Genomic DNA, 13230 nt, shown 5'->3' on the forward strand with positions numbered 1-13230 from the left:
ATGTTGAAAGATTATCTTTTGGCATGTTGGAAATATTGGCCAGAATACTTGTCTGGTCCTTAAGTTTCTTTATATAATTCTTTCTTTGCTGTCACTGTGACCAGTAGGTAATATTCTCCAAATACTCCAGTTGGTTGCTAGTTACTAAAAGGTCCTGAGTGGTAGAGCAACCTCAGAGGAGGACAGCCCAGGAGAATTAAGTAGATACAGTCATTGATGCCATTCCTTCCTCAGTCAGCAAATACTTTTCAGTAGGCTATTTGTGTCCCATGGGAAATTGGAGTCTAAACTCCATTTTCAAAAGGTCTGGCACTTTCTTTTGTGTGGACGTATGGGGAGAAAAAGGAGGAATGCAGAAGAATGCAAGATAGTGGTAAAACAGAATGGTTAAAAACCGGGGAGAGAAAGACAGTAGGAGAGTAGTAAATGGCAAATGCGGGGAGAGGTTTAAATGAAAAATGGCAACACTTTTAAGCCCTAGTTCCTTCTGAAGCTTTATGACTATCTCAGTGGGCCAGGCACGTGGTGGAGGGGAAGGACCCTGGCAAGGCCTGGTGTGGGCCACTGCGCCATAAACTCAACCTCTGGTAGAGTGTTGTTTTGCATAAGAATCACCACCACCTCCACACTTCCCTGTCCCCTTAAAGAAAAGTTAACACCAGTGGGCAAGTTGTGACTAAGACTGGGCAGCCTGAGAAGTTTGGTTGCCTTGGGTAGACCACAAGAGGGAGGAGGGAAGCTGAAGAGGCTTCAAGGAGGAGCACCACCAAAGACGCTCTTTATTTTTTTATAAATTTATTTATTTAGGCTGCATTGGGTCTTCGTTGCTGAATGTGGGCTTTCTCTAGTTGCAGCGAGCAGGGGCTACTCTTTGTTGCGGAGCACGGGCTCTAGGCATGTGGGCTTCAGTAGTTGTGTCACACGGGCTCAGTAGTTGTGGCTCGTGGGCTCAGTAGTTGTGGCTCATGGGCTCTAGAGCACAGGCTCAGTAGTTGTGGTGCACGGGCTTAGTTGCTCTGCGGCATGTGGGATCTTCCCAGACGAGGGCTTGAACCCGTGTCCCCTGCATTGGCAGGTGGATTGTTAACCACTGCGCCATCAGGGAAGTCCCCAAAGACCCTCTTTAGATCACGCTCCCTGGCCCACTTGTGGCACTTCAAATTCCTTTAGTTTTTCTGAAGGCCTGCTTGGAAACTATTTGCTTGAGAAAACAACTAATTGATTGAGTGAATGAAGGATTCGATGCCTACAATACTCAGGGCTCTATCTACAAATGTTAATGTGATCTGAGCTAGACCATATTCAAAAGGCGTCTCTAGGTAGCTTGTCTATAGGACAACGTATAGGAAGCTACTTTATGACCCAAGTAGAGAGAAGGGGGGAAAAAGCGTAGAAGAGATCACCAAGGCTTGCATTTTTTCAGCTGAGCCTTTCGTTGCTCTTCAAGAGAAAATCAGTTTAGAATCCAAAGAAAGGGCCAGGGAGGGAGAAGGAAACTATACTTACACAGTTAGACTGCTTTTTTTATTTTTTAATTAATGTTAGAAAATCTCAATTATGTGAAATAAAGTTTAATAATGAAGGAAATAGATGAAGCTTGCCCAGTTATAAAATACTTCTTTTAAATGAACTAAATGTAAACTTTAAGAAATGGCTAAATTTTAAAGTAGGATTTACTGAGGAACACAAAACAATTTTGAAACCAAGTCAATTATATGTGAAACAGCTCATTCTTTAACGGTTTCCCTGGTTATACTTAAGAAAAAATAGTTAATGGCCTTTATCTTCGTTTTGACACTTGATGGAATTAGAGAGGACTCATTGCTGCATTATTGCCCAAGCTATTAAGAAAGATAAATGACAAATTTTAATAGACCAACAAAGGTTACCAAAGTTAATTTGCTGTCTTCCTCAGAAGTCTTCCCACAGTTTTATTCCATGGCTGGCCATGCTGCTCGGCCTCTTGCAGTCATTCTCCTGAGCGGGTCGGAATGGGGAAGAATGAAGTGCAAATCCACATGTGTGTGCTCTTCTCCTCATGCTCTGATGGGCTAATCTGACACTCTGTCAAGAAAAAGGGAGAGAGCCATTTCAGCTGCCTTAGGGGCCCGCTGGTCTTTGGGCTTCTGTCTTCTATTTATTGTCCCGCTGCCCCTCCCCCCCCAGTATGTATGCCATTTGCTGGAACCAAACCAACTGGTCTTCAATGACATATGTGGCTTAAATTTCTAAAATAGACATGCAGTTATATTTTCTTATACTTTCTCATTCGAACAGTATTTGAAGCCTGTGGTTTCTTGAATCTAAAGTAATCTGAAAGTGTTTCTAATCTGGCTGTAAAAATCATAGAAATTGTTCTGGAAGCTGTGTTTTCCTGAGACTCTAATTGGAAAATTCTAGGCTTAGAGCAGAAGCTAGAAGTCTTTCCAGAAAAAGAGTACATTACTGACTGCATATATATATATGCTTTCAAAAGTGTTTTATATTACTCAATATATTTTTCTTTAAAATTTAGCCATTTCTTACAATTTCCATTTTGTGCATTTAAGAGTTATTTTATAACTGGGCAAGCATCATCATTTTCCTTTATTATTTTACTTTGTTTCACATAATTGAAGTTTTTAGCATTAATTTAATTAAAAATAAACAGTAAGTATACATTTTCATATTTTAAAACAAATATAATGATCCAGCAGCCACTTATTAGAATGTACAAAATGCCTGGAATTATGCTGGCCTGAAATTAGAGAGATAGATAATAACCTGTCCCTAAATTCAAGATTTTCTGAAATAATTTGATATCCATTTGTATAATATATCAATATTTATCTTGAAATAAATAAAATTGAATTAAAATACAAGGCACAATTCCTTGCTTTCCCTCTTCGCGATTTGTGGCAGAGTTGGGTCTTACTGGATCTCTCCCCTCTCCCCGCTCAACACCACCTTTGATCTGTGCCTTACCTTAGTAAGTGCTTTATGGTCAACTCAGTTCATTTAAAAGCAGGAAGTTTTACTCAGGCTATACTTAGGTGCCTGGAAAGTTAGTTATAGGAATACACTTTTCAGTGATAAAAAGGATCAAAGGGAACATTCCTTATAATCTCCATCTCTTGTCTGCTCTAGCCTTTGTTTTGTAGATCATGCTTTATAAGGCTGAGGCTGCTTTTGATGTTTTGACCAACCCTTCCAGGTTATTCCCAATCAAGTGACCACAATCATCAAATTGATATTTGGGATTTTAGGGGTTTGGTTTTCATAACTTTTGTGTTGCCTCTCTGATGTGCAATAGCTCAGGAGCTGTATTTTTAATGCCTTACTGTTCTCCTAGGAAAAAAATGCAAATGTGAAAAGTTCACTGAACACTCTTAGCTCACCTATTTTTCTTTCTTAATTTATAGCTTATTGGTTTCCTAACTTCTGGCTCTCTCTCGCAATTTCTGTGGCACGTACCAAAGGGCATGTTAAGCACCAGTGGGGCACACTGCAGCCAGGATCTTTCTGCCTTTGTGAATGTGTATAGCTGGGCAGGCTGCTGACCAGCTGCTGGGGGAGCCCCCGATTTGTGATCACAAGTGCCACTTACTCAGGGGCAGAGGACTATTTATAATAGCACTTATTGTTCTCTATTGGGGAAATTTGAGCCCTGATGATTTCAGACCATGTGGTTGATGCAATCCAGTTCATTTTCATTTGTAGCAGGCAGGGTGGTGACATAACAGCTCTGGAGACTTAAAAGTGAATAATATATTTACCTAGAAGGATTTCTAGTGTCTGCCCTCGGGAAACTGGCAGGACAGTCAGGAAACTAGGCCTCCTGGCACAATTCCTATGGGTTTTGCAGCCAGGTAGAAACACTTTGAGTTTGCTTTAGGTTCAATTTTGAAACCACAGTTTTCAAAAACAGTACAAATGAGAAAGTGTAAGAAAATATGCCTAGAAGTTCATTGAAGACCATAAGAGACCTGGTTGACTTGAGTCCAGAAAAATGGCATAGTTTGGGTCTTAGAAAATCAAGTAAGAGGGCATACTGTTCTTCTCTAAACCATGCCATGTTAGCTTTGATGCCCAGATTTTAGTGTCTTTCAGAGATACTTCAGTGACACCTCCGTTTTTCTCAGCATTTTCCACAAGAAGAGATAGTTTGACATGGCTGCATGACAGTTTTTTGTTTTTTTTGTTTTTTTAAATTGTACTAAATTACAAACTAGCCCCTTGCCAGCCTAGGAACTCATGATAATCCTAGAATCCCAGGGTCAGAGAAACTTTTCAGCCTGGACCATAGGAGTTTGGGCTCAGTTCAGCTACTGGGCCATAAGCTGAATGTTTGAAGGGCAGGAAGAGATGAGTAATCTTTATTTGTTTGCAAGCATTTTTGTTTTCTTCCTTAAACATCTACTTTCATATGAAAAACATTTTATTGAATAAAACAGATGATGAAAAAATCAATAGAGAAAATCATTGGGGGGAAAATGAATTACTGATGTGCAGTAATTCTGATGTCGCAGAGTAGCAGTAATATTCTATTGATATTTTCCAGGAAATAAAGTACCTCATTTAGATGGAAAAAAGGGACAAAATTGTGCTAAATTAATTATGGAGTTTTAAATCTGCTATTAATTTGGAGTAAATTTTATTAGGAAGAATTGGAAGTACATGTTAACTTTTTTTTGAATTTTTTAATTTTTTTATACTGCAGGTTCTTATTAGTCATCAATTTTATACACATCAGTGTATACATGTCAATCCCAATCTCCCAATTCAGCACACCACCCCTACCACCCCCCTGCCACTTTCCACCTTGGTGTCCATACATTTGTTCTCTGCATCTGTGTCTCAACTTCTGCCCTGCAAACCAGTTCATCTGTACCATTTTTCTAGGTTCCACATATATGCGTTAATATACGATATTTGTTTTTCTCTTTCTGACTTACTTCACTCTGTATGACAGTCTCTAGATCCATCCACGTCTCTACAAATGACCCAATTTCGTTTCTTTATGGCTGAGTAATATTCCATTGTATATATGTACCACATCTTCTTTATCCATTCATCTATCCATGGGCATTTAGGTTGCTTCCATGTCCTGGCTATTGTAAATAGTGCTGCAGTGAACATTGGGGTACATGTGTCTTTTGAATTATGGTTTTCTCAGGGTATATGCCCAGTAGTGGGATTGCTGGGTCATATGGTAATTCTATTTTTAGTTTTTTAAGGAACCTCCATACTGTTCTCCATAGTAGCTGTATCAATTTACATTCCCACCAGCAGTGCAACAGGGTTCCCTTTTCTCCACACCCTCTCCAGCATTTGTTGTTTGTAGATTTCCTGATGATGCCCATTCTAACTGGTGTGAGGCGATAACCTCATTGTAGTTTTTTGATTTGCATTTCTCTAATAATTAGTGATGTTGAGCAGCTTTTCATGTGCTTCTTGGCCATCTGTATGTCTTTTTTGGAGAAATGTCTATTTATGTCTTCTGCCCATTTTTGGATTGGGTTGTTTGTTTTTTTAATATTGAGCTGCATGAGCTGTTTATATATTTTGGAGATTAATCCTTTGTCCGTTGATTCATTTGCAAATATTTTCTCCCATTCTGAGGGTTGTCTTTTTGTCTTGTTTATGGTTTCCTTTGCTGCGCAAAAGCTTTTAAGTTTCATTAGGTCCCATTTGTTTACTTTTGTTTTTATTTCCATTACTGTAGGAGGTGGATCAAAAAAGATCTTGCTCTGATTTCTGTCAGAGTGTTCTTTCTATGTTTTCCTCTAGGAGTTTTATAGTGTCCAGTCTTACATTTAGTTCTCTAATCCATTTTGAGTTTATTTTTGTGTATGGTGTTAAGGGAGTATTCTAATTTCATCCTTTTACATGTAGCTGTCCAGTTCTCCCAGCACCACTTATTGAAGAGACTGTCTTTTCTCCGTTGTATATCCTTGCCTCCTTTGTCATAGATTAGTTGACCATAGGTGCGTGGGTTTATCTCTGGGCTTTCTATCTTGTTCCATTGATCTATATTTCTGTTTTTGGGCCAGTACCATACGGTCTTGATTACTGTAGCTTCATAGTATAGTCTGAAGACTGGGAGCCTGATTCCTTCAGCTCCGTATTTTTCCCTCAAGACCACTTTGGCTGTTCGGGGTCTTTTGTGTCTCCATAGAAATTTTAAGATTTTTTGTTCTAGTTCTGTAAAACATGCCATTTGTAATTTGATAGGGATTGCATTGAATCTGTAGATTGCTTTGGGTAGTATAGTCTTTTTCACAATATTGATTCATCCAATCCAAGAACACTGTATATCTCTACATCTGTTTGTTTCATCTTTAATTTCTTTCATCAGTGTCTTAAGTTTTCTGCATACAGGCCTTTTGTTTCCCTAGGTAGGTTTATTCCTAGGTATTTTATTCTTTTTTGTTGCAGTGGTAAATGGGAGTGTTTCCTTCATTTCTCTTTCAGATTTTTCATCATTAGTCTATAGGAATGCAAGAGATTTCATCATTAGTCTATAGGAATGCATTAATTTTGTATCCCGCAAATTTACCAAATTCATTGATTAGCTCTAGTAGTTTTCTGGTTACATCTTTAGGATTCTCTATGTATAATATCATGTCATCTGCAAACAGTGACAGTTTTACTTCTTCTTTTCCAATTTGTATTGCTTTTATTTCTTTTTCTTCTCTGATTGCCGCGGATAGGACTTCCAAAACTATGTTGAATAATAGTTGCGAGAGTGGACATCCTTGTCTTGTTCCTGATCTTAGAGGAAATGCTTTCAGTTTTCACCATTGAGAATGATGTTTGCTGTGGGTCTGTCGTATATGGCCTTTATTATGTTGAGGTAGGTTCCCTCTATGCCCACTTTCTGGAGAGTTTTTATCATAAATGGGTGTTGGATCTTGTCAAAAGCTTTTTCTGCATCTATTGAGATCATCATATGGGTTTTATTCTTCAATTTGTTAATATGGTTTATCACATTGATTGATTTACGTATATTGAAGAATCCTTGCATCCCTGGGATAAATCCCACTTGATCATGGTGTATGATCCTTTTAATGTGTTGTTGGATTCTGTTTGCTAGTATTTTGTTGAGGATTTTTGCATCTATATTCATCAGTGATATTGGTCTGTAATTTTCTATTTTTGTAGTATCTTTGTCTGGTTTTGGTATCAGGGTGATGGTGGCCTCATAGAATGAGTTTGGGAGTGTTCCTTCCTCTGCAATTTTTTGGAACAGTTTGAGAAGGATGGGTGTTAGCTCTTCTCTAAATGTCTGATAGAATTCGCCTGTGAAGCCATCTGGTCCTGGACTTTTGTTTGTTGGAAGATTTTTAATCACAGTTTCAATTTCATTACTTGTGATTTGTCTGGTCATATTTTCTATTTCTTCCTGGTTCAGTCTTGGAAGTTTATACCTTTCTAAGAATTTGTCCATTTCTTTCAGGTTGTCCATTTTATTGGCCTAGAGTTGCTTGCAGTAGTCTCTTAGGATTCTTTGTATTTCTGCTGTGTCTGTTGTAACTTCTCCTTTATCTTTTTTACTTTTATTGATTTGAGTCCTCTTCCTCTTTTTCTTGATGAGTCTGGCTATGGTTTATCAATTTTGTTTATCTTCTCAAAGAACCAGCCTTTAGTTTTATTGAACTTTGCTATTGTCTTCTTTGTTTCTATTTCATTTATTTCTGCTCTGATCTTTATGATTTCTTTCCTTCTAGTAACTTTGGGTTTTGTTTGTTCTTTTTTCTCTAGTTCTCTTAGGTGTAAGGTTAGATTGTTTGAGATGTTTCTTCTTCTTTTTTTTTTTTTTTTTGTGGTACGTGGGCCTGTCACTCTTGTGGCCTCTCCTGTTGCGGAGCACAGGCTCCGGACGCACAGGCTCAGTGGCCATGGCTCACGGGCCCAGCTGCTCCACAGTATGTGGGATCTTCCCGGACCTGGGCACGAACCCATGTCCCCTGCATTGGCAGGCGGACTCTCAAACACTGTGCCACCAGGGAAGCCCTGTTTGTTGTTTCTTGAAGTAGGACTGTATAGCTATAAACTTCCTTCTTAGAACTGCTTTTGCTGCATCCCATAGGTTTTGGATTGTCATGTTTTCATTGTCATTTGTCTCTAGGTATATTTTGATTTCCTCTTTGATTTCTTCAGTGATCTCTTGGTTATTTAGTAACGTATTGTTTAGCCTCTATGTGTTTGTGTTTTTCACATTTTTTTCCCCAGTAATTGATTTCTAATCTCATAGTGTTGTGGTCAGAAAAGATACTTGATATAACTTCAATTTTCTTAAATTTACTGAGGCTTGATTTGTGACCTAAGATGTGATCTATCCTGGAGAATGTTCTGTGCGCACTTGAGAAGAAAGTGTAATCTGCTGTTTCTGGATGGAATGTCCTATAAATATCAATTAAATCTATCTGGTCTATTGTGTCATCTAAAGCTTGTGTTTCCTTATTAATTTTCTGTTTGGATGATCAGTCCATTGGTGTAAGTGAGGTGTTTGTTAGTATCCCCCACTATTACTGTGTTACTGTCGATTTCCTCTTTTATAGCTGTTAGCAGTTGCCTTATATGTTGAGGTGCTCCTATGTTGGGTGCATGTATATTTATTATTGTTATATCTTCTTCTTGGATTGATCCCTTGATCATTATGTAGTGTCCTTTCTTGTCTCGTGTAACATTCCTTAAAGTCTATTTTATCTGGTATGAATATAGCTACTCCAGCTTTCTTTTGATTTCCATTTGCATGGATTATCTTTTTCCATCCCCTCACTTTCAGTCTGTATGTGTCCCTAGGTCTGAAGTGGGTCTCTTGTAGACAGCATATATATGGATCATGTTTTTGTATCCATTCAGCAAGACTGCGTCTTTTGGTTGGAGCATTTAATCCATTCACGTTTAAGGTAATTATTGATATGTCTGTTCCTATTACCATTTTCTTAATTGTTTTGGGTTTGTTTTTGTAGGTCCTTTTCCTGTGTTTCCCACTTACAGAAGTTCCTTATCAATTGTTGTAGAGCTGGTATGGTGGTGCTGAATTTTCTTAGCTTTTGCTTGTTTGTAAAGCTTTTGATTTCTCCATCGAATATGAATGAGATCCTTGCTGGGTAGAGTAATCTTTTTTGTAGGTTCTTCCCTTTCATCACTTTAATTATATCATGTCACTCCCTTCTGGCTTGTAGTTTCTGCTGATAAATCAGCTGTTAACCTTATGGGTGTTCCCTTGTATGTTATTTGTTGTTTTTCCCTTGCTACTTTCAGTAATTTTTCTTTGTCTTTAATTTTTGCTAATTTGATTACTATGTGTCTTGGCTGCTTCTCCTTGGCTTTATCCTGTATGGGACTCTCTGTGCTACCTGGACTTGGGTGGCTATTTCCTTTCCCATGTTAGGGAAGTTTTCGACTATAATCTCTTCAAGTAGTTTCTCTGTTCGTCTCGCTCTTCTCCTTCTGGGACCCCTATAATGCGAATGTTGTTGCATTTAATGTTGTCCCAGAGGTCTCTTAGGCTGTCTTCATTTCTTTTCATTTTTTTTCCTTTATTCTGTTCCACAGCAGTGAATTTCACCATTCCATCTTCCAGGTCACTTATCTATTCTTCTGCCTCAGTTATTCTGCTATTAATTCCGTCTAGTGTACTTTTCATTTTAGTTATTGTATTGTTCATCTCTGTTTGGTTGTTCTTTAATTCTTCTAGGTCTTTGTTAAACATTTCTTGCATCTTCTAGATCTTTGCCTCCATTCTTTTTCCGAGGTCCTGGATCATCTTCACTATCAATCATTATTCTGAATTCTTTTTCTGGAAGGTTGCCTATCTCCACTTCATTTAGTTGTTTTTCTGGGGTTTCATCTTGTTCCTTCATCTGGTACATAGCCCTCTGCCTTTTCATCTTGTCTATTTTTATGTGAATGTGGTTTTTGTTCCACAGGCTGCAGGATTATAGTTCTTCTTGCTTCTGCTGTCTGCCCTCTGGTGGATGTGGCTATCTAAGAGGCTTGTGCAAGTTTCCTGATGGGAGGGACTGGTGGTGGGTAGAGCTGGCTGTTGCTCTGGGGAAGAGCTCAGTAAAACTTTAATCTGCTTGTCTGCTGATGGGTGGGGCTGGGTTTTCTCCCTGTTCGTTGTTTGGCCTGAGGCGACCCAACACTGGAGCCTACCCGGGCTCTTTGGTGGGGCTAATGGTGGACCCTGGGAGGGCTCACACCAAGGAGTACTTCCCAGAACTTATGCTGCCAGTGTCCTTGTCCTCACGGTGAGACACAGCCACCCCCCACCTCTGCAGGAGACCCTCCAACACTAGCAGGTAGGTCTGATTCAGTCTCCTACGGGGTCACTGCTCCTTCCCCTGGGTCCTGATGGACACACTACTTTTTGTGTGCCCTCAAAGAATGGAGTCTCTGTTTCCCACAGTCCTGTTGAAGTCCTGCAGTCAAATCCCACTAGCCTTCAAAGTCTGATTCTCTAGGAATTCCTCCTCCCGTTGCCAGACCCCCAGGTTGGGAAGCCTGACGTGGGGCTCAGAAGCTTCACTCCAGTGGGTGGACTTCTGTGGTATAAGTGTTCTCTGGTTTGTGAGTCACCCACCCAGCAGTTATGGGATTTGATTTTACTGTGATTGCGCCCCTCGTACCGTCTCATTGTGGCCTCTCCTTTGTCTTTGGATGTGGGGTATATTTTTTGGTGAGTTCCAGTGTCTTCCTGTTGATACATTCACTTTTATTGTCAGGATAAATTGCATGTTTTAAAGATGAGTGATCCTTGTACTGTGTGTAGGGCCTTTCACTTTTGTCCAAGGTTTGAAACTGTGCCTGGTTTATGGTGACTAAAATTACCTCTTGCTGTGTGGTGGCTTATATAGTAGTTTCCATCTCAATCACACGTTTTTTCTGATGATAAATTCCGAGTCCATTTGTCAGACCAGCCAGCTCCTGAAGGTGCAGGGAAAATGGGGATGGACCTGCAGAAGCCACTATCCTCTTTGTGGAAAGGTCTGCATAATTTCCCTTTAGAGAGATTGAACAGACGAACTAATTTAAAGTTTAGTAACACATTCTTTGTTGATAAATTTATTCAGCACAAATCTAGGCTATCTGTTCTAGGGGACTGAATGCAGTTTAAATAGCCACCAGAGGAAGCTCTCACTTGTATATGTAAGACTTGCACTTTAAATTTTGATTTGCCCTCATATGGAGCAACCTTCTGTTTCATCATGTTGATCATGTCCATTGCCTGTTTTCTTTTTACTCCCTCTTCCTGATCATCTATAGGCTTGCTATACAACTCTTCAAGTGGTGACTTTATGGAATCAATACTACAGTAGGTTATTGCCAGCCCTTACGAAACAGGAGTACTACTGACTTTTACTACTTAAGAGCCAAAACTGGGGGCTAGTTTTAGATACAATTAAATTTCAAATCACCTTCAAACAATAGTATAAATTTCTTAATGTCCTAAAATGTTTGACAGTACTGAAAAAAAAACCCCACAAAACACACCACATAATCTCTTCTTAGTTCTTGGAGATGCTGTCTGTTCTATAGCACCAAGAAAATCACTCTCATTTTCATTTTCAGGTTCTAATTTTTTGTCTCATTGTTTTAGGAAATTTGGGGCTCAAGGATCACGACTTACGGGAGCAGGATGGGGAGGCTGCACAGTATCGATAGTACCTGCTGACAAGCTATCCAGCTTCCTAGCAAATGTGCACGAAGCTTATTACCAGAGGAGCAATCGAAGCTTAGTGCCTGAGAAGCAGAGTTTGTTTGCTACCAAACCTGGAGGTGGAGCTTTGGTTTTCCTTGAGGCCTGAACTATTTAGAGCATTTAGGAACTGGCAGGACTTCTATGCCACAGCAAATTAATCCTCTTTCTGTTTTGTATTATGATGAATGGTTGCTATTATCAAGATGTATTTCGAAAGAAATGGTTGAAAGCTCCCTATGCTTCATAATGATTATTTTTCCATCTTAAAATATGTTTTCTACCAATAAGAGCCAAAATTATGCTTGGCCAGATCTCTTAAGATAATTTACTGGATGTATTGATTTCAAGATTTTTAAAAACAAATGGTAAAAGACCATCAATACTGACCTCATGGATTGTACTTGAATTAAACATACATTCTTAAATACAGTTTATTTCTGGTTTCTCTTGGCATTCTTCTTCCTCAAGGTTGAAGTCTTCTGTTGTTGATGATGATAGTGATGCCAGAAGTTTTCTCTCAGTTCGGGCTTCAGAACGCTATTAAAATAATACGTTGTTAAGGATTCACAGATTTTCCTGGATACTGTATACTTGAAAGTGAGATTCTCCCAGTTATCAAGATGAGGAGGATCACTTAAATTTTTTTTTTTCCAAAAGATGGATTTAGGAAGAAAATCCCAGGCTCATTTAATTTTTTTTTAACCATGTGATATCATATAAACAATCACTTTCAATTCTTTTGGCCCTGAGCTTTCTCTGTCATAATAGAGAAGCTTAGATAAAAGACACTTCAAGTTTTTAATCTCTGTTCACATTGACATAGAGAATTATCTGGATGTTAATTCAGATAATTCAATTTGTTCATGGAATTTACTTTCTTCCCACTCTAAACTACCTTTTCTCAAATGCCTCTCTAATCCAGGAGGCATGTTTACTATTCTAGGAAAACCCATCTGTGACTTGCATCTTTGTTGTGTGTCTAGCAAACTTGTTTGTATATGTGGACCAATGTAGGGCAGGTGTGAGGCATGAGGGTGAAACTGTGAAAAGGCTGAGTGTGGGTTCTGGGATTGGGTAGGGGTATTGGTGGGTGCCTGTATATGTTTATCAAAATGGGCAGCAAGTTTGGCCATGTGGTGATGGTAAATGAGTGGCTCTCTCTCACGGATAGACTACAGGAAGGCTTTCCTGAATTATATGAAAATTTAGACTGAAAAGCATTTTGTGACATAGTCAGATAATTGAGAGACCAGCAGTCATGTGGCATGAATTATCCAGAAGTTTATCACAATTTTCTATTATTCTATGATTGAGTTGCACATTAATGAGCAAAAAGCCTGGATATCATCATCTTGAATCTCAGTTTCAGAGAAGCTGAGGCAAAGCTGGTTGTTACATTTCTCAAAGGACAGCAGTCATATAAAGTACTAGGAAATCCATTATTCTATTCTAAAGTAAAGTTCTGGTGCATTTTCATTCTTAGCAGAAAGGTAAGTACTTGAGAAAGCTTAAGTCCAATTTGTTAATTTTGAATT

General features: G+C 38.9%; 2 protein-coding genes across 10 annotated transcripts in view; one reads left to right on the forward strand and one right to left on the reverse strand.

The window, feature by feature from the left end:
- GALK2 (galactokinase 2) overlaps positions 1-12115 on the forward strand; it is a 136799-nt gene extending 124684 nt beyond the window's left edge. For all 8 annotated transcript variants that reach the window (XM_079914508.1, XM_079914513.1, XM_079914510.1 and 5 more), the window contains one exon: positions 11594-12115. In XM_079914508.1, the coding sequence (XP_079770634.1) occupies positions 11594-11801 (208 nt within the window). In that variant the 3' untranslated portion in view covers positions 11802-12115. The remainder of the gene's footprint in view (positions 1-11593) is intronic.
- FAM227B (family with sequence similarity 227 member B) overlaps positions 1-13230 on the reverse strand; it is a 279841-nt gene that overhangs the window by 9205 nt on the left and 257406 nt on the right. Inside the window, exons 16-17 of one of the 2 annotated variants that reach the window (XM_079914520.1) lie at positions 12083-12232; positions 1890-2064 (exon numbers count right to left, since the gene is read on the reverse strand). In XM_079914520.1, the coding sequence (XP_079770646.1) occupies positions 12116-12232 (117 nt within the window). In that variant the 3' untranslated portion in view covers positions 1890-2064; positions 12083-12115. Of the gene's footprint in view, positions 1-1889; positions 2065-12082; positions 12233-13230 lie in introns of those variants that run through there. The other variant, XM_079914518.1, reaches the window with a different exon arrangement.

Source organism: Stenella coeruleoalba (genome assembly GCF_951394435.1).
Source record: "Stenella coeruleoalba genome assembly, chromosome: 2".
Lineage (NCBI taxonomy): Eukaryota > Metazoa > Chordata > Mammalia > Artiodactyla > Delphinidae > Stenella > Stenella coeruleoalba.